This window comes from Eutrigla gurnardus (genome assembly GCF_963514095.1).
Source record: "Eutrigla gurnardus genome assembly, chromosome: 10".
NCBI classification, from domain to species: domain Eukaryota; kingdom Metazoa; phylum Chordata; class Actinopteri; order Perciformes; family Triglidae; genus Eutrigla; species Eutrigla gurnardus.
The window spans coordinates 22,960,436-22,987,070 of NC_139924.1; the positions used below are offsets into that span (position 1 = coordinate 22,960,436).

General features: G+C 44.6%; 1 protein-coding gene across 1 annotated transcript in view; it reads right to left on the reverse strand.

Annotated features, from left to right (window-relative positions):
- schip1 (schwannomin interacting protein 1) overlaps positions 1-26,635 on the reverse strand; it is a 179,182-nt gene that overhangs the window by 31,536 nt on the left and 121,011 nt on the right. The window contains 1 exon segment of the mRNA XM_084018893.1: positions 38-808. Within this exon segment, the coding sequence (XP_083875019.1) occupies positions 38-808 (771 nt within the window).

The following is a 26,635-nucleotide window of genomic DNA, read 5'->3' on the forward strand; positions in this document are numbered from 1 at the left end:
CATACAGAAACAACAAGTGAGATCCTTAGACACTCACCGAGGTGTAGTTGCTCTTGCCCATGTTGTGGTTCTGGTTCTGGTTGAGGTTCTGGTTCTCCTGCTCTCTGCACTGCAGCCCAGCCAGGTGTCTCTCCAGGGCTGCCCAGTCCATGGTGGGCAGAGGCTCCTCCTCTACACCCTCCTCCTCTTTGTATCCAACCCTCCGTCCCCCAGTCCCTCCTCCTCCTCCTCCACCACCACCACCACCCCCGCCAGTGCTGCGGCTCCCCCTGCCCTGACTGGAGCTGCGGTGGCGGGGCTTGGGGGTCCCTGCCCCCCCCTGTGGTGTACCAGGGGAGTGGCTCCTCGGAAAAATCAGATTGCCGTTTTGTTTCAGTTCGTCGGGGACGGCTGCGACTGAGGTGGCAGTGTGTCCGCCCGGAGCTGGGAGGGGCGGGACGGTCTTCACATCCTGGAATTCTTCAGCGAGGCTGCGACTGTTCACTGTCTTCCTGTAGCCTTCGCCAAGGCCGTCGACCCCCTCAACGCCTCCCCCGCCTTCCTTCTCACCAGGAGGCTGGGGCGAGGTGTAGTCCTCTCCGTACTCGCTCTCCCACTCCTCTATCACCTTCTTCTTATACTCTTGGTAGTCCTCGTCCTCCTCGTAGTCATCTAAGGTGACCAGGTCCAGAGAGGGGGAGGATTTGTAGTCTTCCAAAGTGGCCAGGTCGAGAGAAGGGGAGCAAGGTGTGACCTTGTTGGAGTTGGACTCTGAGCTGGAGCGACTGGAGGCATCACTCCCCAGGTCCATGCCATCCTCCCGGTAATCCTGCAACGACAAAGCAACAGAGAGAAGGAGTGAAACTCAGGAAACGTGTGTAGAGAACGAGCGTTTAAAATAGAGGAAAAGAAAAGAGAGGCGAGGAGAAGAGGAAAATGAAAAGAGAATTGAGGGAAGTGTGGAAATTTGAGATTATTCACACCAGTTTTGTGGTTTGAGACCGGCAATGACAAAGCACTTCCTGTCCCGCAGGAACTTCCTTTCTGCACAGAACTGTGGAGTCACCGTCTCCTTTGGACTCATTGTCTAGTCGTCTGCTATACATCTCTACTGCTCCGAAAGCCTCCCAGTCTTACCCGAATATGCTAACTGATCACCACACACTCCTCTGGTGATTGTGTACATTTCCATGGGCTTGTTCAACCCCGAACACACACAACGAAGGCGGCGTCCGTGTGGCTGGATGTGTCAGAATAATATCCCACCACCCACTGCTACATCTGCAGCACCACGGGGACAAAGCACGGGTGTTGTGAGGGGTGAGAGTACGCCGCACTGACATATCAATACACACCAAACTGTGACGGGGACGGATGAGTCCAGAGCTGTCATCTAACCTTGACTGTGTTGCGGCTGCAGAGCCCCAATCACCTCCTCGCTGATTAGTTCGCCGGCTAATGAAAAACGTCTGCGTTGTTTACAACCCTCCACAAATCTCCACCTGACCCGAGCCTTCTCTTTTTCTCCACAGGAGCAGCGTTCTCAAAGTGGCTCACACCACTTTTAAAAAGTTAATGAAAAGCAAGGAGGCAGCAAAATTTCTCTCAGGGCAAAGGGAAATTAACGACAGATCCCTGTGTGATCCACATTAAGAGATGCCGCGGAAAAAAGAAATTAATTATGAAGATTGCCAATTGCTGCTTCAGAGGACTTACAGTCGTTACTCACAAGACGTCAATACATACAGTGTCCTGATTATAATAAAACATTTTATTTTTAGGTGCCTTTCAGAGCCCTCAAGGACACCATACAGTGAATAAAAGTACAAAACAACCAATAAAATACAAACAATAAGAATAAGACGGACCTTAAGACAAGACAGTTGCAATTAGACAATTTAAATCATAGAGAAAAGGCAGCCTTAATTAGAATAAGCTCTCTGGCTACTAGTCCACTACACCTGTGCAGACACTGGCTGTTGACGTCAAAGCACAATGCAGAAAATATCAATGTTGGGCAGAGCGATATGACTCAGCAATGCTGGAGAATTAGGTGTAGACATGAGCCACTCGATGATGAGGAGCTCGCAGGTCAGAGAGACGTGAAGCTGATGCTGCTGCTAGGGGGAAACATGGCACCAGCTGCACAAATGATGAGGTGTCATAATACAGTTAAAGCCATATAAATGTCATTGTTGTAATATATTTGATCTACCACAGGGGTGTTGGTACCTACTAGTACGTATTATTAACTCACCTATGAATTAGACCCAGTGTGTATGACGGATATTTTGCTCAGTCTAGACAGTAATAACACGCACAATTCCAGTTAAGGGATCATTTCCAACTATATGTGGCTTGTTGACATGAGAAACTCCTGTAGGTCTACAGCTGAAGGGGGGGGGGGGAGGGCTCTCAATTACCAGCCTGCTTATTGGCTAATGCTCCGACATCGCTTGGACCTGGAAATCAACAGCCATACGAGGTTATAATGTTACAGGCTCAGACGTGATCGCACACTAGGCCCGTGGTATCACCGGAGAACAAGCTTACCGACGTGCTCATCAAACGCGCTGGATCACCACACGGTCGCCGGTCTCTGGTGGTGTGGGGACCAGCCTGTCATCCCGGCTTTGTGCAGCCTCCCGAGTGTGCTGTATGTATATAAATAACCCGGATTCAGGAAACCGGGTGGAGTTTTCCTCTCTTCCAAGTGTAGGAAGAGCGGCGGGATAGAAGCGGAGCTGCGATCGCGTTTCAAATCTCGGTCACCGATCCCTTTTTTACCCCCCTTCCAAGTGTGGATCCCGGTTCGTGCTTCCTAGATACGATCGCGTCAATACATGGCGGTCACGTGAGGCCGATTAAAAATAATGTAGGCCTAATCGTGTTAAGTGTATAAGATAGAGAGAGAGAGAGGCGCTGCGAGGCGGCAGGCTGGAGCGGCAGCGCTGATCCGCTGTGGGATTAACGGACGCGCAGGCGGACCATACAGGCTGGATTTGGCCACGAAAATACATGCAAATTGACAGCTGCGCTGATCCCCACCCCGCAGCCGGGCGGGTGTCTAGGGGGCGTTTAATTTATGTCACAGACTACCCCTCCTCACACAACTCTGCCCGTCGTTCTCTAGGCGGTGGCGTCGTCGCGCGCACACGCCCAGTCTCTGCGTGCGTCGAGCGGATATGTAGCCCCGACTTTTGTGGACGCATGACAGCTGCATGATGCCACCCGGCATCGCACGGGCTATCATGTAGTAACGGTTTGACGTCATTAGACACATAATTAAAAGACAATAGGTGCGTTTCTTCAATTTGTCATTCAGGCTACTCATGATGTAATGGTCCCCCCAAAAAAAGTCCCAGGAGGAATCTGATATCCCCCCCGGCAACAGCGATGACAGAAACGCCTTGTATCACATTACCACACTGAGGATGACACCCACTACAGCTGGGACCAGACCGACCGCCTCTCCGCGCACTATTACCGGTCAGAAATGAGAACGCATTAGTGAGAGCCGCCCCGGGGAGACGAGCTAAAGTCAGCCTGGATGCAAACACCAGCGCCATTTAAACGAGTCGATACTCACTGTCATCATCTTCGTAGCTTCCCCGTCGCGTCTCAAGACATTGTGAAGTGTAAATCCCAGCTGTTAGACAACGGCGACGGTGCCGACTTGTTTCCCGGCAGCTTTATTCTAAGGGCGGGTGTCGGCGGAGCTGCCTTCGCTGGAGAAATGACAGAGAGCCGGTGGATAATTCAGTGCAGTCATCGCTCTGAGTGTTCGTCTGTCCACGGGGGGGACAACACGGAGTCCGGAGTCCTGTCTGATTGGACAACAGTGTCTTTAAAATGATGTCTTCAAAGCCCGGCAGGTCAGCGCCGCGTCTCTGCTCCCCGGCGCGCGCGCGCACACACAGATGCCCAACCACACCGGTCCAGCCTGCACGCGCTCTCTCGCTGCCACCACCACGTCAGCTGGAGATAAAAGGGCTCCGAGTAAAGTGCGTCCCCCTTTATATCGCGGTGCGCGTTACGGAGCTTTCACGCAAACCAGGCGGCTTTTTATCAGTCAGTTATTACCTCCAAACAAGATTTACAACTCAGCGCAGAAGAAGCACGCTGCTGCTGCTGCTGCTCCCCGGCTGGCACCGCTCCGTGTTAGAGGAGGCTCTCTCTCTCTCTCTCTCTCTCTCTCTCTCTCTCTCTCTCTCTCTCTCTCTCTCTCTCTCTCTCTCTCTCTCTCTCAAAGTGACGAAGACACAAGACGACTAAAGCCCAACCTTCTGCACCCGCTGACCTTGCAAACGACAGAAAGAGAGGGAAACTATCTAGGTATCTAGGTGGAAACTACTTCCGGTGTACTTCATTTAGTACATTTCCAAGCCTGTCTTAATAATAATAATAAAAAAATTAAAAATCCCATATAAAGAAAAACTCAGGGATCTCTTATTGTTGTTTGGCTTCACATTATTTTATATATTATATAGAGTAGAGTGGTAGCCTAAACGTCATGTGATCCAAAGCAACATCCCAGCAATGAATCCAGCCTTTGTGGAGGTTTGGGTGGAGATTGTATCACTAAGACAGAAACAGGTTCCAAACACGTTTAAAGGTATAAGCACAATCTAGACATGTTCAATTAAAAATACAACTTTATATTGTGCAGAAATCTAATCTTTTACAAAATCATGTCACATATTGGAGACTTCCATACTAGATTAGCAGAGCTGCAGGAATCCACCAACGAGCACGAGGAGCAACAATCTACACACCATTAAAGATACCCAGCATCAACCCATCAACACTTTGGAAAATTCATCTGTTGATCGTTACAGCTATTTATTAAGCAAAAAAAAAAGGATTTGCTGCTTTTCTTTGTATTGTCAAACAAAAAAAGGTTTTGAAAGACCTCACCTTGAACTGCAAAATATTGAATGCACTGAATATTTACAGAAAATGACTGGCTTGCATTACTTTCTTAATAAAATTTGGTTTTATGGTGAAGTATTACAGTTACTTCTTGTGAAGTGCTGGAGACAGTGTCAGTGTGCGCTCTGAGAAGTTGTGAGGATTTTGACAGTTAAACAATTTATATAATAATTAATGAAGAAAATAGAAGGCCGATTTATTGCTAAGTTACTGCAAATACATGTTGATGTCATTTAAATGGGTCTTGTGGGAGGAAATCACTGCAGTAGACATGAGTTAACACACACACACACAGATGGCAGCTGTAGTGTAGCTGAAGAGGGGTTAACACCAACATGGCATGACATCTTCATGTTGCGTTCTGTTTCCTCTTGCAACAGCTGGAAATTTACATACTCGGAAATAGAGATCAAGTTTAAATGTTGGTGGTAAACGAATCTCATCCGCAGCAGGAGTAAAACATACTCCAAAGACTTTGTTTAACAAGTGATTAAAAAACGGGATCTGCATCTCTCGAGTGCTAAGCCAAACATTTGAAAAATACAAAAGCGTCACTTCAGTGACATTGTTGGGAATCTTTCTCTTCTGCACGGCCGGCCTGGCGCAGCCTGGATTTGTACTTGTTTGAGGAATGGAAGCTGTCTTCTGATATGGTGCATTTATTGTGTGATAGCTGCAGCACAAAGGACAAATCAGGTCATGTAATAACAGAGGGGTACTTCAAAGACCCCTAGCTGGGCATCTCCTTACTCTACAGTTGGGACAGCACTAGTGGGGATCCCCCAAAAGAGGAGACAGCGGGAGTCCAGCATATTGCTACGACTCTCGCTCCCCGCCGCCTCGGCTTTCAACTCTCTTATCAGCCCTTCCACTCCCTCCCCCTCTCCTGCCGTTTCTCCCCAATTCCCTAAACATGAATCGTTCATAGTGAAGTAAAGTTGTAGAGTTAACTGAACGCCTTTAAGGAGGATAAGCTACTTTGGGTTTTTTTTTCTTGGAGAGAATGATAGGACTATAAGTTCATATACTCACCAGGAAATGAACTCATCATTAACTTGTCAACAGGACGCCAATATTCTGTATGCCACCCCTTGCACCCGTACATGTGCGTGCACAGTTTGCTTCCTTTGAAGTTTTGCATTTCCCTTTAATGTCAAAGCTAACTGAAATCAGCTTTGACGCGGCATCTTTCCCCCTTCGGTGAATTGTAGCACAAAACAATAAAAGCATCAACAAGCTCCGAGTCAGGAACGCCCAAATGAAGTTGTGCATGACAAGTCACATCAAAGCTCCCTGACCCATGTCTTCATCACACCCGGAAGAAGAAGATGACCTACACTGCACTTTTGATTGAGGAGGTGGTCAAAGAGAGTTCACCGTGCACCGATTCAGGCAGTCACACTCTGTTTTTCTCACCTCTCAATCAACTGAGAAGCAGATGTGTCCGTCAAACTGCCATTCCACGGGATGCACCAATCACCGAAGGGGCAGAAACATGGGGGAAAACAGCCAGGTGTAGATCCGCAGTATCTGGGAAAGCATTGCTCTATCTGCCTGCCTAACAGTCCATCCACAACGGCTATCTGGCAGGAATCACTGAAGGCCCATTACTGACAGAGAGATAAGGCCGGAGAAAAGAATCCCCCTCAGATAATACCAAAAAGTCAGGGAACATCTTCCTCTGCTTATATCTGCCTCACATGCGTTTAAAGGGAGCTCTTGACAGTCGGCGAGGAATTTAAACTGCCTCTGCCTTGTCAGGAACTCACCAACTCTAACGGAGAGACGCCGAAAGTGACCTTGGAGGATTCTCCCTCTCACTTTCCCCCCCTCTGCTTCTCTGTTGGGCCGAGGGGAAGAGCTCACCTTGAAATAAGACTTGGGTCGAAAGCAGATGACAGAAAATGAAGCGTCAGAAACACGACTGTGCTACAAGAGCAGACCTGCAGATGAGAAATGTCCGGCCTGGTTATGAGAGACATGGGGCCACAAGAGGCCAGGCAACACGCTCAATGTCTTTCTTTCAGATAAAGAAGACCCAATCCTGGCTGTCACGACAGAAGCCTTCCCGCATACCTTTTTAATATATCCCATTATGCACTTGTACCACTTAAAGGACTCCCTGTAGATTCAACACATGCTGTTTATTACCTAAAGCCAAGAAGAGTCCTGCGTAATGGGCTCTAGGAGAGGGATGCCTACATGTCAGAGTAAATGGAAAATTGTTAACATTTACCCATCCATTACTGTCTGAGAAACGGTGGGCTTTTCTCTGTGTTTTTCTTGTTCAAGCTTGTCTGCAGAGGATTTCTAAAACAGACTAGGAAACCTGGCGTTCTGAGTTTGGTCACCACAAAACTCATTGGAGGAAAATAAATGTCTACTGCTTATGTTAACTAGGGTTTAAGTTGCCATGAGAAATGCCTTTACATCCCTACTGAGTAACTATGTGCACATAGTAATGGATACAGACACGACTAGTTATAATCTTATATTATGATAGCAATATACAGTATAGCATACATTAAAACGATGAACTGTCTATAGAGGAAATACAGGTTCGTCTGTTTGGTGAATCCAGCAAATAAATGTTTAGTTGACATTGGCTTTTTCTCCTTTAAATACTTATTTTTCTTATCTCCTGACCTCATGAAAACCAGCACAACCTGCGTGCGTTTGATGAAGGTCACAAAATATGGAGATTACCATAAAGCATTATTATTTTAGCAAAAAAGTTGTTTTGTAAGCTATATGGGATGCATGCATGAACAGATCTACTTTTGTTTGCCAAAAAAAAGTGTAATTTATTGTCATCAGTTCAAAATAAAACATGTCATGTATGCGAGGTGATAAAACATTGTTGTGTATGTTTTTGAGCTGTTAGAGAGGGCCAGTACAGTTCTCCAGCACCCCAAACACATCCTAAGTTTAAGTATCTTAAATCAATGGAACTTCAACACACTGATGCAGAAAAACCATATAAAAATTCAATACTGCTATAAAGTAGTCCTGCAACATTTCCCCACGATGACCTCATACACCCAGAGATATTGTAATAGAAGGACATAAATCACAATATAACTTAATCATAACATTTCGCCAACCCTACGTGGACACCCCCCCTCCCACACACACACACACACACACACACACACACACACACACACACACACACACACACACACACACACACACACACACATTTGCTGACACAAAATGCCACACAAAGCAGTCTGTGCCTTGAGACTGCAGCAGCAGGATGCAGACTGCGTGATGATGAATAGAGATGTCAGATTGCCACAATAGAGAATGGCTCCTTAACTGGCCAACTGACCCGTCATTCTTAATGGAAAGGGTGGCCAAACCATTGAGACCGGCCATCAATCTCCTTCCCATACAAAGTGACGATTTGCTCCATTCAAATCACTGATTGGGTGAAGAGGAGCGGAACAAAGGTGTGTGTGTGTGTGTGTGTGTGTGTGTGTGTTTGAATTGCTGGGTGCTCTTCATTTCCACGGCAACTATATATGCATGTGCAAACAGTGGCACGTGTATGTATACACTGAGTCTTATACGTGTTCATGCTCTATGACGCATAACTCCCAGCATGCACCTTTGTATCATGTTTTTGTAATTGCTTTTACACAATCTGTCTAACCCGGGCGCTCGTCTCGGATTGCACCACTAATACCTGTAATATATTGATCCTTCCTTCCATACTGTATCAGCAGCCCACAATTTCACTCGCTAACGAAGTGTGAAATGAATTGTGAGAACAACATCTTGTCCAATGTATACACAGGCACTCACAGCTATTGGATTCATTTAAATGGGGAGCACGTCGGTTTCCAGTCTGCAGTATAGTGTCTGCAGTGTACAGCTCGTCGCCCAATGAGGAGCGCCTTAGACTTACCAAATTTACTTAATCTAGCTAGATTCATAGAGGCTAAATAGATCATTCAGTCGAAGAAAGCGTTCATCGAGAAGCCTCGGATCCAAACGTGCAATTACAGAAAAGAGCAGAATATGTACATATGGTTATAACCACGAAGAAAGCCAGAGTGGAAAACAAACAGCGATAAATGTGATGAAGGGGGAGGCGATGGTATTACTGCGGAGGACGCGATGAAAACGCTGCTAATGATCATTGTGACAATCACTACAGAAATCAGAATGATTACGGCCATGATGAAAATGAGTGCACAGTTACGAGTGAGGGGACGATCATGATGACAACCATAATTAATCAAAACCAATATGGTGCGAAAACATAAATACATATAGCAGAGGAAGTCAAAAAAACTAAATAAACAGACACATTTTCTGCTACAGTTAGCAGCTCAGAAATCTGCAAGGAAAATGTGAAATCCAATCAAAGATCTTAAGATTGTAGGGAAGCTGGACTCAAACCTCCTCAGGGAGACTGGAACCAGCAGAGCTGGAAAAAGTCAGCCAAGTTGTTAATGAAGTTATGACCAGAGTCACTGCTGTGGACTGAGATCTTAATCGCCTGCAAGGATGGAGGGCCGAGACCCAGTCCAGACCCTTTTGGTTCACAGCACACTAATGCCAATTAGAGGGAAAGAGGGGAACGTTTGTAATCCGTTCAATTAGGCCAGCCTTGAGAGGGGTCCTTTGGGGCTGAGGGGGGGGTCCAGGTCCAGGACTGTGTGATGTTAGGGCTGTGTATGAGTCACACTAGTCAAGGCTCTAGTTACGGCCACAATAATGTGTGAAGCCCACATTCATGGATCACAAGCGGGAGACCTGAAGGTTAATATGACGGCCAAATGAGATTTGTAACACTTTTCTAATAATCCAAAATGGACTTTAGGCCACGTCGGTTAAAGTGTCAGATATAAAGATGGAGACTCTGAGCGTATCTCAGGTCCAAATCCTTACTCTCTCTCCTTCTGCCGGCTGCCTGGCACACCTCCACGGCTGCTTCTGCACCCTGTCAGCAGTACAGCCAGCCAGAGATATGCATCCACTCCGCCCTGTGCTGTGCGCAGATGTCCACACAATTTACTGCCCACACCAAATTGGATCACTTCGCCTGTGTTTTGAGGAGGCCTCGCACCTGCTGTTTTCCCACCTTCTCTCATAAACGACGACACATCCAGAGATTGGGGGGAAAGAGAGAATGGAGGCAGAGAGTTGATTTAAGGAGGAAATCAGGAAAGCCTGAATGAGATAGAAAAAGAAAGGAAAACGGGTTGGATGGTTGTTACGAAAAGAGGAGACCGTTCACTCCTTTTGCAGCATTTCCTGGAATAACCTGAAATGACAGTTTCAGTACCAGCCCAGCATCAACACAGCCACTGATGATCTGCAGCTACAGCTTGACCCCAGAGTCAGTCATGGAGTCTGACAGGTCACCGGAGTGTTGCCAAGGTTAAGCACACCTGGTCAGCTGAGACTGACAACTCAATTTTCTGGATTTGCCGGTGTATGGCTCATTATAGTCATAGGAGAAAACGAGGGGTGTGTGTGTGTGTGCCTCTGTTTTTTTAGTAATACACGTGTGTGCATGTGAACCTGGGGGTATCCTGGCAGGTGGTTGGCACACTGTCGAGATCAATTATTGATCCCTCCTGGACTGCCAGGTGTGAGATACTACGGCTGCATCACACTCGGATGTGGCCTCGTAACTCATTGTTGCAGGGATCAAGAGACAAAGCAGCAACAGAATAGCCGAGCCCTCACTCCAGCAGCAACCTTGCGGTTGTGTATCATGAGGCGGCAACAGTATACGGCAACAACACCGCCACACGGATCGTTGATACTGGACGATCCTGCATACGTCTTTTTAAAACGTCCCACATGAGCAACTACAATACGGTTCGGCAACTACAACTGTTGTTTATTGGGAGTTGAATTGAAAATGTTTTCTAGGTATAGGCATATTGTTAAGATATATTTCACTTGTGGGCATCGCTGTCCATAATGTGTGCATACTGTGGTAAAATCATAGTCAGTATGCACTCATAAACACACATTAACACACATTTAGAATGATACAGTACAGATTTTTCAAATAACCGAACGGTGTTCAAAGTCTACACCTTCTCATTTAAACTCGTCACATGACTCGATCCCTTTTGGCGTCACTTTCTAATGCACCGGCTTGTCGACTACACAATCACAGTTAACACGTGGTTCTCCCACTGAGCGTCTGATAATGACTGATAAATACGTTGCAGTGGCTGGAAGGCCCGGTGTGTCTCATACAGACTCTAAAGGATGCCTGATTGCACACATTAAAAACATAATGAAAAGGCTGTGAAACACCATCAAAGAACATAACAACATCTAGCAGTCTTTCACACTAAGAGTTCTCCTCCATCTGTGATGTATTCAATTGGCGTTAGTTATATCTGGTATAGTCATTAGCAGTTTGGAGCTGAGAAACTTTTACATTCACAACCTGTAATCTTTGCCCTCTTTATTTAACAGTCATTTCAGAGAATACCTGTTTCCCACTGACAGTTTAATGTTCATTCAACAGCCGGTAGAAGCTCCTCCGTACGGATGTCACATGTGAAACCAAAGTACTGCATCCCGCCTTTATTATTTGCTGTATATTTTATCCGTAGCAGTAATATTCAAGTCACTGTCTCGTCAGAGTAAACTGTCATCAGGATGTAACTCCTAAATTATTCTTCTGTAATATTCCTGACTGGACTTCATCACATCCTCTATGTTCTGTATGTTCATACAGTTTAATAGTAATACTTTGATAGATGGTTTATTTTTTGTTTCAATTTACTGCCTTTTCTTTAATATCATAGCATTTCAATTTGGTGAGTATCAGTACTGTCTCTTTCAGCTAATAGCCTATCTAATTGTTTGCTGAGTTCCAAAAGCATACAAATCAAAAATAATTAGCCGGAGCCTGATCGTCCGCACAAACTTATTCACTGTCCTCCCTTCTCTTTCTCCCCAAATGCATCATTTAATAAGCAGTAATGCACCATTTAACTGTTGTTTCTCCCTCACAGGACAACACAACACATACAAACAATATTTTAATCTGAAAATCCTCCACCGTTAACAATAAGTTATTAAAAACAGGATTGAATTTATGCTTCTCGTACTTTCTCAAGCAATAACATAATCAATCTGACAGAAATCATGTTTACAGATGAGGTGATTTATTGGAGTTTTGTTCACGTTACGTTTATTCACGTTGTGTCATCCCTATGTTTGAGCTTTCCGGCGAGAGAACGCATATGCAATGATTAATAACACTCCAACCCAAGTCGTCAATACAAACAACTGATGTATCATCTGGTGTTTCCCCAGAAATGATCACAGCTGGAGGGAGTAGAGGGGAAACACACAACTCAACAAAATATATAAAATGTAACACAACTTTTCAACATTTTAATGTGTAAATGTTAAAGGTAGCATTAAGTCTCCCAGGAGTGCAGCCCCCTTCAAGGTGAAGGTTAAGCTTCATACTTTTACTGATATCATACAGTGCATCCTTACAGCCTTGATATTGTACAAACTCCCTGTAATAGATATTTGACTTTGAGGCTTTGAAGAGGCAAATTTCATTTGCCGCCCATGTCATTATTTTGTCTAGAATCTGTAAATGATGATCTTTGCAACAGTGGTTATCACCACTTTCAGATTCTAAACACCTGTTTTCCTACAGGCTGTCACAGATAATCAAACATAATCCATTGCAGTCAATGGTCCCTATCACAATTGCATATCTCTCTTCTACAAATTCACTAAATGTTTGCTTTTCTCTCAAATTCTCGCCTCTTACACATGATAATGGCTGTCCATGTGCCCTTAGTACCACAAATGATTCAGCATATTCACACTCCTCATTTTGGTGCCGATATGAAAGACACACTCTGAGATTAGCTAAGTGATGAAGTAACTGCGGAGACAGTGGAGGAAATGAGATCAGATTACAGCAGTTTAAATCATAATAGCCTTCTTTTTGAAGTGGATTATATAATACAGCAGCGATGATTAGAGCTAATCCATGACCACAGAGCATGGATAATGGCAGAATCAGTGAATAGATTGCCAGAGTTTGTATGAAACAATGGTTTGGTTTTTGTAATTACATTTGTCGTTTGTTAATGGAGCCATTCTGCGGAGACCCACCAGCGCTGGCGTGGTCATCGTCGCTCTGCTATGTTAACCGACGGGCAGGTGGGATCGGCGGAGGAGGAGAGATGCTCTGAACGAGATCCAGCAGGTTTGAAATATTCATGATTAAAATGAGCGAGAGCAATCTGCCGGATTTGTTCTTCTAAAAATAAGATCAATTTATATCCAATGGCTCTAGCAATAAACCTTACTCTGGAGACTTGAACATTTTCTCAACTGAAAAGCAATAACGTACAAAAGGGAATCCAGCCTGAACTACTGCGAGATATAGTAAGCAGCCACTCCTGCAGAGACTCCTTGCCAGAAGCTTCTGGAAGTGAAGAGAGAGGATGTCACCTCGTCCATTTTGGCACCGAACACACCTGGAGGGGAACCTTATCACGTCCATCATGACAAGCAGCCCCCATCTCAGAGCTACGCATGGGTCCCCTTTCATTTGTCACATTTCTCCTTCATCAGAGCTTGTCGAAGAAACACTCACGTGTCTTTTTTCCCAACATCACTGGCCTGATTCTCTCATTCTACTCTTTTTGTATTCTGCATTCACCGCCTCTTTTCATCTCTCTCCTGCAGGCTCTATGTGCCATCTATGATGCTCTATGCAGGCTTGCAGGGAGCTGGGAGTAAATAGTCATGAGGGCATCTAGCCTGCAGCTCCCTGGCAGAGAGGGGGCTGGGGGGGGATCATCAGGAGACAGGAGAATATTGAGAAAACCATCCTGACAAAAGGAATCACACGGCAAATGGACCTTGCAATAGTGTGCTGAATCATTCAAAAGCTAAACAGTAGGGTGGCACATCAATACAGTAGCTGGTGGGTGAATAGTATGCATGAAAGTGTGTGTGTGTGTGTGTGTGTGTGTATGACTTTGCAACTTTGTGCTTCATTTAACACAATGCTAGCGTTCTCGGGAAAATAACTGCAAGTAATGTCAAAGAGTTTTCATTTGCAGAACATAAATGGGTTCAGATTTTTCTAATTTATGGGGAAAGGCGGGTCACTCGGAGTTTAAGAGAGGAAGTTCTATACAATGTCACTTTGGGGGATTAGTGTACGTGCATTTCCATTTGAAAGCATTGCTTGTTCATCGGCAAATAAACTGAATTCGTTTTTGTTTTTGGGCTAGGAGGGTGAGGTGAGGTAGGAGGTAAAGACAGAACAAGACTGCGTTAGTGTCCATTAAAATTGCAGCATGTTTACATAAAACTAACGTCATTAGTAGCCCGCCCTGTGAGGAATGGACAGGAGGATGTGGGAGGCTTTCAGACCACTTCTCTCCTTTCAGTCTGTCAATTTTACCCTGCTTCCCCCATCCTCCCGCTCCCCTCATCTTCCCATCTTCTTTCACCTAAGGTCTACTCATGCATGTTATCACTAAGCTGGCAGCAGTGGGAGGCTACAGAGGAATTCTCATGCTCAAAACGCTCCCCCGGTGCCATGCATCCCTCCGCCACTCCATCTCCATTTTCACTGCCATCGCTCCACGGCTGTCCTCCTCTCTCACTACTGTAACCATTACACCATTATCCCTGCCCAGCATCCAATGTGTGTGCCATAACTAACGAGTTCCTCTCCTCTCCTCTGGCTGTGCTCTCTTAGCTGGAAAAAAAAAAAAAGTCTGATAAGCAGAGCGGACATCAAACAGGTGTGACAGGTTTGCATTTCTCCCACCACCGACTGAATCCCTCCCAGCGGAACCGAAGCGCTACGACTAAATCCACAATCCCTCACCTGAGGCTGGTGCTCCATTAGACACCCCTGCAGTTACTGTGCCACTCTGGGCCGCATCCCCCATATGTGTGTGTGCCAGTCACCTAGTTGTTCTGCATGGGAAGAGAGAACCCTGAGAGAACCCCCTCAGAGCAGCTTTGTAATATAAAGAGTGAGAGCGTCTGTATTTGACAAGTCGGGAGTGAGAATGTGTTGACCTTGCACTGCCATTCAGACAAATATCACCACTCTGTATGAGTGGACATGCCATCAGATGAAATGTGAGTGAGTGAGCTTAAACAAACAAGCCGCTGTGAGTGCACAAATACACAGCGGGGCTGATTCACTATGTTTGTGCACGGGAAGGGGGGGACAACCCTGACTTCCAATACTGGTGACCTGTGCTGATGAGTTGTATAGAAGTTTATATACGTTCAACAAATGCAAAAGGTTTCCTGAGAGAGGAATATAAATGAGAGCATGTTGTAACCAGTGGGTATCCTCCCAACCACATTTCATGTTTCACACTCGATTTAAAGCAGCTGTAACAATCACAGAAAGCGTGCACTCAAAATGAGCCCATTGAAAATGTGCATAAAAACAGGTGAAATTCAAAGGAAAAACATCGTTTTTACACTTTGTTCAAGTGAAAAGGTTGGGTTATATTTTTAAAAGTCAAATAGTACAAATGTGGAATGTAAAAAGGCTTATTATAATTCACATTAAACTGGTGAGATGGAAAATCTGTGTGGACCAATAAAGAACTGTAGCGTTCCTCATAATTAATACATCCACCACATTTTTTAACGCTGATATGTTTACATGCGCTCTTTTAATTACGTCATCTCAGAGTGCCTTCACCAGCTGCAATGGTTTAAAGGCACCCGACTGGAAGATTACGCCACAAATGTCTCTCCACGAGCCAGCTCCTTCATTTACATAAGTGGATGGAAACGTGCATAACTTTGCATTTTCTTTTGCAGTTTTTCTGGGAAGTCCGTCCAAATTGGAAACTAGCTGTTGGCACATGTGGAACGCGGCTCACCAAGGGAGCAGAATGCAGATAAGCAACAGTAAAGTGTTTGGTTTTTCTGCAGAGTCTGAGAAGTGAGTTGCAAACATGTGGCAAAACAATTAGAGGAAGCATTCAAAGTCTCCTCATCCTGTATCTGAAGCAACACAGTGATCAAAACATCAACACATGCTCAGTTGCATAATCTGTAGTAAAATGCAATGAATAAAAGTTCAATTTAATTATATGATGTGTGGTAATTTTGCAGCAGCCTGGTTTAGTTCAGGTAAACTAAATGGATCAATGTGTAACTACGCTAAACTTTGGTTTAGTTCCCTCCCTTGCATCGAATCCTGCAGATAGCTTTGGTTTCATGTGCCCAGTTTTTTCAGCACTTGTGAAATTGCTGCTATCCAATACAGCGCTGGTGATCAGGATTTGGATTGTGGTGCGAAAAGCATTAAATAAATATTTAAAAAAACACAACAGCAGTCTGTCAGAAAAGTCTTTTCAGAAACAAATACTGTTGAATAATCGACATATATTTATATTTGGCTTTTCATGGCCAGTTGATGCGACACAAAACGATGCCTTCATCTTCTTCTTTCAGACATCACAGTCTAAATGTCAGCAAATCACTATTCTTAGAGAACGAGGGAGCAACAAGCAGAAAGAGTCGAGTCGATGGAGGACAAAATATGCACGTTCTCTGAAAGAAGGAATTGTTTCTCCCAACCCTCTTCCTATTCTCAGCCTCTCTCTCTTTCTCCTCGAGCACTTCTTCTCTATTTGAGTGAGAATCATGGAGGACAGATGCGGCACACTTGAGTATGTGTTTCTCTGCATGTGTTTGGAGATTACTTGAGAACACATCAGAGTTAACTAAAAAAGACAGTCAGAAAATAACTGAGGGTGCTGGCTTGTGGAGAGAAGGAAATTAAAAAAAAAGTCACAAACAGCTGTCACAGATATTTGCTTTATGCTCTTGTGCTTTCGAGTATTTTTGCAATCTCATACACGCGTGTGAACGCACACATGCACTTCTTCACACACACACACACACACACACACACACACACACACACACACACACACACACGAAAGCGAGAGAGAGCTATAACAGAAGTTGCAAATCGTGTGATACGTAATCTTGAGGTGACAGTGTAGCAGGAGTTCAGTAAACATGTAAAGATGGACGTGGAAATAATTTAAAAGCAAGATGCAGCCATGCTTGCAGAAAATAGAAAGAGGTTGGGGGAGTGACATTAGAAAAGAAATATGCTAGCTAGTAGGGAATGTTTCAGCAGAGGTGAGGTAAAACGAGAGAAGGGGGGGGGGGGTGGAGGAGGAGAAGAATGAGTTTTGAACAACCTCCAGCATCCCGGCGCAGTGTGAACAAGGTGAGGTCATCTCTTGGGGAGCCGCGGCTGAATTCTAATCACAACAATAAGGTCAACAGAGTAATCCCTGTCCGCTGAAATGTCACTGTTCCCCCGCTCTGACACGGCTCCCCACGCACAGCATCACAACCACCGGCTATCGATCACGCGCTCATTAGGAATAGATGAGGCCTGCTGTTTGCTGTATGACGTGCAAGCCACACACACACACGTGTGCACATGCACGTGTGCACGAGAGAATTAAATGTATCGCTTTCAAACACATATGTGACTAAGCTGTTTGGCTTACACACACTCTCCAGGAACAGGAAGTAAGGTAAGTAGGGGAGGGAAGGCTGAGAGGAAAAGGAAATGAGACTGAAAGGAGATGAACAACCTAACATGACACACACACACACACGCACACACACACACACACACGCACGCACAAAAGATTGTAAGTAGGAACATCACAGCATTTTTTATCGGGATCAGTGGGGCTCCTGGGAAAGATTAGTAACTCATTTGCAGCAGTGAGAAATCTGTGTTATGAATTTTCATCTGATTTTGATGAGACTTCCGGCGTGAACTGCCGACCTCAGCCTCACATGCTTAATGGAAACTGTAGCCATAAATGAAAAGTTTACGTATGTTAGCAGTGTTTCCTGGGACTACGGAGAAAGTGCCCAACAAAGCACAAAGAAGCTCACATTACAACCCACAGGAGGAGGAGAACGATATGATTGTTTGTTGGTATATTAATGCCCCAAATATTGTATCGAGAACCTCTAATCATTTCAACTTTCAAACATTTAACAAATTACAAAAATATCAAGTTCTAATATATTTTCTTCCTGCAAAATATGAAGCATGCTTGCATCAGCGACTACCACGACATGCACTGGTATGTTTGGCTGCTCGGCAGCCAGAGACACAGTTATCTTCACGCCTAACTGGGCATCAACCTCATCCTGGAGGCTGGTGACTCAAATCATTTGGGCAGACAGGAGGAAAAGCTCTTATGGCGTCATGTTAGTTGGCTTTTTATCTCTACTTTCTTCTTTTATTAAACCAGAGAACATTAATATACCATAGAGTCAGTATAGAGGGGATAGAACAAGAATAACCAGCGGTATATCACATTAGAAAACATATAGATATGAAGTACCTTGAAAGCCCTTTTGTTAGTTGAATTAGAAAGTAGTTTCACATATTGCTCATACAATATCTTAAATTACTGCATTAGTGATTAATGTCCATTCAAACTATTTATAAATATTAATATGAATACTTTGGAGCACTTTCTTAACCTTATTCCTGATTAGGTATTTATGAGGAAGCATCCAGACCTTCTTCTAATGGTGTATATCATTTACAAACCAACATGCCATGACATGTTGAAGAGAGACAACATCTCTTCTTCATTTCTTCTCTAGGGCACGCTTGGCTCTATTATTATTATTATTATTATTATTATTTTAAGGATGTAGTGAGAAATAAATTGTCTGGGGAGTCAGCTGGGTTGAGGTTAGCTCTACATCCTTATGTTCAAAGACAGATTCTCCAGTAAAACATGGCTTCCACCACTGAGTAGAATACAGAAGCACGACCGGCTCCACATGCCTATCCTGTAACATAAGGATGCTGCCACAAGCTCAATGTTGCGTTGGTTAGCAACCAGCTAAATGCTCAGACAAAAAGGGAATGTAAATCTGAGAAAATGCTGAAATAAAACAAAACTTTTTAGCATTTAAAACATGCTACAGTATTCATATAAGGCTTGACTGCCAGTCTGTCACTCAAGTACATCCCATTGGACCAATTAGACGGCAGTAGAGTATTCTGGTTGTCTTACAAGAATCTACAAACATAGATTAGCATGAATCAAATTAAATACGTTAAATTGATAGAGCAGCCACCGTTCCAGCTACAGCATGTAACGCCTTACACACACCTACACACACACACACACACACACACACACACACACACACACACACACACATGCACACACAAAGCAACAGCAAAGAGGATGCAGAATGCTCCACCACCTTGGTTCAACCTATCTTAAGTCTAGATAGGACAGCAGTGTTTTCCTAGTGACAAAGAATGAGACTGCAACACCAGTGCTAGTGTGTGTGTGTGTAAGCTGATGTGTACCGTAATATTTGTGGAAAGAACACTTAAAACAGTCCTTGTCAGGAAGACAAGAACTGAAGGAAGAAGAAGACAGCGAGAAGGAAACGCCTGCAGAGAAGAAGCACATTCAAAGGAGACGGACAGGAATGCCACACAAAAAGTCCACAGAGAAGGAAAGAATAGTTTTTTTTTTAAGTATAAAAGGAAGTAAGTAGGATGGAAGAAAATGATATAGTACAAACAGAAATTTATGGACATGACAAGCAGCGTTTTTGAAGCTATAATGACTTCATTTGCATTGAGTCTGTATTCATGTCAGCATTATGGTATTCCATATGAAGCCATGATTGATGAGCCTCGCTCCGGTGACATTATTAAACTTATCCAACTCATTAACATTTTAACTACCTGGGTGCTTTGGTCAGAAGGACGACGGGAAGGAAAGAGATGCTTATGTAATGCAAATATATTATACGTTTTTATTCACTCGGGTGCCACTTTTCCTCCATACAGAACGTGTTAAAGTGTAAATTCAGATTTGCATTGGATAGAGACACGATGTTCTACATTTTAATGGTCGCATCAATGCATAAGTTACTCCCAATATGGTTTTATCTTTCACCTCTATTCTTCCGTCTCGCCTCCTTTCAGTCAATTACCCTGAGCGCAGTTCTGTAATATGGAGGCCACCGGTCTGCTGACTAAGACGCACATTATCTATGCATCCACAGATGATCACAAACAACAGCTTATTGCTCATAAAATGCATTAAACCCCCCACACACACACACATACAAACACACAACACCTACCCACGCAGGAACGTTTTTTCATTCAATTACCAGCATGTCTGTGCAATCTAAAACGGCTCAGAGACAGAGCGGCGTAAGAATGAGCTATGAATTCTGGCCGCCGTCGCCGAGAGAAACAAACGACAAAGCAAAAAATCCTCATGACGTCGAGCGCAATTATACCACCTTCACCTGCCTCTGCAGCTCTCAGACAAAATGGATAGGTAGATTAGTTTTGCACTTCACTGGTTTTGTCTGGCAGCTCCACACGGCGCTCCATGTCACACGCTGACGACAGGGCCTACGCTTCACATCGGCCCGGTCACAGCCAGACACACTCATTTGGTCTGCTGCAGGGTCTCTAACTGTCATACTGCTTCCTGCTCACTGCAAACTGCAGCTACAGGAGCCCCATAGATGGATGTACGAGGGGAAACGGCACAAAGGCTCTATGAAGATGTGAGGGATGAGTCAAAGGTAATTTGAAATGGATGGATGCAGTGACGGATGAAAAGAAGGATGTGAGGATGGATGGGCGATGAGAGACAGGATGTAGGGGCAGGCGGGTTCATGGGAGGGGGTAGGTGATGCAATAATGATATAAATTCAAATATAGTGACATTATCTTACTCCTATTTCCCAATAAATACCTTGATATCAATATCTTACAAGATAATGAGGCAATCACTATTGGTGCTTCAGGTCACACTGAATTTACGATGACTCCTCAACACAATTCCACTGCCTCTTCTGCTTTGGCCAATGAAAATGTCTGTTGTGAAAGGTTTATTCTGTCTGTCTGTTTGCCTTAAAGTCAAACTGTAACTGCATTTGAAGAGTATCTATGACGTGTTTTTGAATGAAACAGGTAATAGGTGGAAGTAACGTTGGGAGGAATTATCATATCAAAATATTGGCTCGCAACCTTCTCTAGTAGCGGATTTAAGCAAACATCATACATTGTTTTCCAGAAAGAATAAAACATTGGATTTCGATATAAAAATATGAAGAAATAAATGAATAATAATAAATATTTTTCTTGCATATATTGCATATTTTCATTTCAGCCCAGGATGAGAGACAATGATGATGAATGAATATGGAAATGAATGCCAGGAAAGATGCACGGATGTGTGGAAAGATAAATATAGGAATGCAGTGAATTGGCGAAGAATAAAGTGGTTAAAAGCTACAGAGAGAAGGTGGGTGAGAATAGAGGAGCACGATAGAGGGGGTGAAAGGAATCACAATGAACCGCATGGAATAAAAACTATGCAATTCATGAGCATATAGTGCATATCAAGGTTCTCTCTCTCTCTGCATAAGTCTGCCTCTGTCCCGGTGCAGACAGGTGTAGCTGCAGCCCAATAAACAGAGTGGCTAATATTTCAGTGTCTTGTCTCCTTGCTAAGAATAGTCAACGGTGCGTCTGAGCCAGCGACTCACAGAGACACACATATTGGATGACCTCAGCTCACACACAGTAGGATCTCACTGCCATACCTATGTGTAAACAGCATTTCTGTTTATACCCTTGATGCACGTGTGCATGCACGCTACATGGCCCATCTTGACTCTATGTCGGCCACAACCACAGCCAGATGTCTCCCCATCTCCCATTCCACTCCTCAGGCCTATATGTATCTCTCTCCTCTTAGTCCTGCAGCACCCTCGGGCCCCTGGGGGACAACAGGCTGCTGGGTTGTCAGGCTGCAGAGCCCTCGGAGATGGGAGGGGTGACAACGCATGTCCCTTGGGGCATCGGCCGGGGACAGATAGAGAGAGGAAAGCAGAATGGAGGGGCTAAGAGGAGGAGAAAGAGACAAGAGTGTGCAGAAGTGATAGGAATTATAGTCTGTGATGTGATTTAACCACATGAGGTAATACAGTATGTGAGGGAAGACAGAAAAGGAAAGTCCTAAACCATCTTCTACTGCCCCAATTCCCTCTTTCCTCAAAGTGATATATTCTCTGCCTGTCCCGGCGGATATGGAGCACATACACGCAATATCGTTCACTTTAACGCTATCTCTACTACAATTCCCTGATGAGAAAGCTGACAATGAGACTTTATAGCGTGGAGAGAAAATAGTTTCTGTCGACTGTGCTGTCATTGTCCATGTTCTATAGGCTCAGTTAAATACAAAGAGACATACAGGGCAGGGAAGCACTTTAGAGAAAAAGCTCAAGTCAGAATATGAATGAAACAAAGACATCAGCTAAATCGAATCACTGCATTTTTCATGTTTCCATGGTAAAAAAAAAAAAAAAGGTAAAAGAAGAAAAAAAGGTAAAAAGCAGCAACAAAAGTTGGGTTAAAGGTCCCAAATCATACTCGACATGACGAGTACTCGGTCAATCCAAATAAGAGAATGACAGCCGTAAGTGCGATTGTGCATTATGAAATAATGTTATTCACAAATTTTAACAGCAGGGACGCCGTCCAGCAACACGACCAAATACAATGTGTGTCACTTTATCCGTGTTATGTGTGTGTGTGTAATTTGCCTCAAGCCTCGGTGCTGGCCGGCCACTCTCTGGGGCCCATCTGTGTAACCATAGTGATTGAGCAGTCCCCCATCTCTGTGTGTTAATCTAGTCTTCCCTGTGGGCTGCTATGTGTATGTGTGCATGGGTGTGTGTGTGTGTGTGTGTGTGTGAGTCTTCCCATAGGCAACAGCACACAGGTTGGTGATGCATTCATTATAAGAGCTCATTAATTTCCCTTAAACTGCTGCTGGCTAACACCCACTGTCTGGAGGATACTTTAGAAAAAAGTAGTGTGCATGTCAGTCTGTGCTTGTGTTGGTGTGTGTGTGTGTGTGTGTGTGGTAATCGGTAGTTGTGTCACTTGTCAGGGGTCTGTGTAAAGAGCAGGGTGACATGCAGGGTAGCTGCTAGTTAAATTGAGCTTGAGCAATGCCTCATGTAAACAGATTTACACACATATATTCAAGTTTGGGTTTATTTGGGAACCGGCGAAATGGACTGGTTCACTCCCCCTCTAAATGTATGTTTGTGTATTTGTATGATGGTATATGTGCCAACAAGGTACTGTATCAGTCTCTTGTTATGCCATACAGCAGGACCGCTAGGATTCAACACATTTACATTTATATTTAGGTCATTTAGCAGACGCTTTTGTCCAAAGCGACTTACAATAAGTACATTTGTCGAAAGAAGGAAACAAAGAAACCACAACGTATCATTGCCGATTGCCAACACAAGAGTGTTTCCGTGGCGATACAGTGCGAGCACGAGGATTCAACAGCATGAAAGGTGATGTTGTCAATCTGTGGCAGTAGATTACAGGGTGGAAGAATGAAGGCAGGAGGACAACAGAGTCTGTGTGTGTCATGTTTGATGAGCGGGTTCATCCCCGCTCCTACCTGGCTGACACACCGCCAGTCCACTACTTATCTATGACTCAGCAGGGAATCCAGCCGCAGAGCATCTTCAGAGCCATCACCTATATAGGTGCATAGGTTTTCAACAAGGAAGAAAATAAGCTGCTCATCCTTGATTTTTTTTTATTGAACCCACTGCCCTCCAAGCTCCCTCCCCTTCCCAACTCGATGAAGTTTACTTTTGTGGTTTCGTAGACATATATGCTGATACGCCATAAGATTAGTAGTGATAGGCTGTCAGACAAAACACAGTCGGCCCTGCCCGTCCTCATTTACATGAATGTCTGAAACATACAGCCTAAAGTGCAAACAAGAACACGATGTCTCTCCCTCTCTTACACAAAGAGACACAATAGATAGATCCAATCTTAACGTGTCTAGATAACTTCATTTGACGAGTTGCAGATCTCATAACCCATCAGTTCCTTCAGTCAAAAACGAATAAGAGATTCAGAGATGGCAAAGGGAAAGGGGGTAAAATCAAGACAATAAAAAGTGAGCCACAGACATAAAAAAAAGACAATTCACAGCATTCACCATCCATACTGTGGTTGTTGACATACAGCTGTCCAGAAAGTCTGTTCAACTGGTCACAAGAGGCCCTGCAAGGTGCAAAAAAAAACACACTGGAGAAGCTGCTTGAGAAATCAGTCATCCCTGGACCACAGGGACGAGCCCTGAGTAGCGTAGGGCCCTGAGAGGTGGCCAGCAAAGTGCCTGACATATCAATCATCTGAGCCCTGTGGGATACAAGCTGTACGGGGAGACACAGGTGGCTGAGAGGCACGGGCTGGCAGCTTCAACACACATGGAGAGGTCGCTAAAAACTGCCTGACCCTGTCTGTCGGACAGGCAATGTAAAGCTGACGACTTAACATTTACACCCAAACTGACAAGACAGGGATGCAGGATATTAGAGGAGACAGCTTTCCCAAAAGAAAAATACACTGGAACACACGTGCAAGATGGTGGACAGGAGCATGAAACGCAACAGGCAGGCCGCCATATGCTTCTGGGCTCCTCTAACACAGGGCACCCGGGGGAAATTATACAATATCATATAATCTCTCTTCCTTTTCCCAATCACACTCCCATGACTCAATGTAATACTTTTAATATGGTCGGGCATTTATGAGTGTGAAAGAGGGAGGGAGGGAGGGAGGGAGGGAGGAGACAGAGAAAGTGTCTGAGGATGCTTGTGTACTGTGTGAGTGTAAGCGTGGCGCTAGCAGATGGGCCGGCTGCAGTGTAAGGGGGGTGCACACCATGACTTGACGATGAGAGGCGCATATTTAAATGAATATGAATTTGCATCCAGACTGATGTATAAGTGTGTCTGTCCCAAGCTGACGAGCAGAGCATCTGTTTGAAAAGCTGAAGAGATAAAAATGAATCACAATTGCTTGGAGTGTTCCCCCCCCCCCCAGTTTCTCTTTATCTCTTTCATGGGTCACAAACTTGAGCTACTCCAACTTTGGGATTTGTGGGCATTCTGCGCCACAGAAACAGGTTTCCGGAGAGGTACTTAAAGAAATAAAACAGATGAATAACAACGACTGGAAGAGCGAGACGCTATATCTGATTTGTAGGCGCACCTGTGGAAATGATGTCGTTCGTACACGCGAACGGCCGGAATCATATATTTGCTTCTTTCTCTTTTTAATGGAGAGAAAATGGAGGGATAGTGTTAGGGATTACAGTTTAATAACATCAAGGCTCCTCCTCCACCCACAGACGGATTAGCTAGGCGGGGAGATCCTCACGTTAGCATCGTAGCCTAATAAAATGGCCATCATTTAGAGAGGCATTTAGGTCCAATGAATACCAATGAGTACAGAACACATCCAGCAAATTGGGAAATGAAAGCCATGCATCACAGTGACGGAGTATAATCCATCTGTTGGCTTCCTAGCAGTGAGACACGTCTTACTGCGAGTGTAAACAGACGGCACTAAAATATAAAATATACCTAACCTGCATGTCTCTGGACTGTGGGAGGAAGCCGGAGAACCCGGAGAGAACCCACACCGACACGGGGAGAACATGCAGCCTACACACAGAAGGTCCAAACCCTGGTCCTTCTTGCTGTGAGGTGCCAACCATAAGCCCCTTTGTAATAACAATGATTATATTCATTAAAGTGTGTCTTTATTATATTAAAATATCACCCATGGTTACGATTTTTGAACTGCCTAACTACTGTGACAATTACAGGGGGGGGTCTCGGACCTCTCATTAACTCCTACATACTAACCTAATGAGTCCATACGCCTATATTACCCAGCAGTCAACCTGAGCCTGTCTGATGCAGGTATGGGTCACATACCTGCTTATATTAATGGGTTAGATCAGGTCCTGAGTTGATTTTCAGATAAATGTGGCTAAAAGGTCAGTTCCAAAAAAAGAAAAGGTTAACGATACCAAACCCTCAACTTATCATTCGGGTATTTTGCACACTATCTGAAACCAAGAAGCTATTCAACATAATGACATAAACCAAGACAATCTGCACATCCTTACATTTGAGAAGCTGGGACTCATTTTTTGGCATATTTGCGTGTCACTGCCCTCATACCAGAAAGGTGGTGCTTCTCACCTTCAGAAAAGCAGAATCGCTGCATGATGTGAGACGGGGGGGGGGAGAGGAGGCTGATGGGGGTGAGTCAGAGTGTGGGGTAAGTGGGGGACCGAGATGGGAGCCAAACAGAGGGGGACAGTGGTGAGTGTGGTTCAGCTGTGTTAATAGTTCTGCCCTGGCTGGCCCGCTCTCTCCCCGCCATGCCAAGTCTCAATGATTTATGGGCTATTTGGAGATAGCTGGGCTACTGAATGTACACAATCCCTCACACTGAGCAGAGAGAGAGAGAGAGAGACACACAGAGAGAGAGAGTGGAGATGGCTTGGGTGTGGAAGTAATGGTTCAGGGTTGGGAAGGAATGGAGAAGTGGCCAGAAGGAGGAGGAGGGGAGGGGAAAGTGTCAGGGCAGGGCAGAGCGAGGGCTGGTAAGTGAAAAAAAAAAAAACTTCAGGAAGAAAGTAGAAGGGGAGGACAGAGTGAGTGAGGGAAGTGAGAGGAAAGGGAGATGAAGAGGAGGATAAGAGGAGGCCAGCAGCACTTTGATGTGGACCACAGAGCATTGGTATTCACC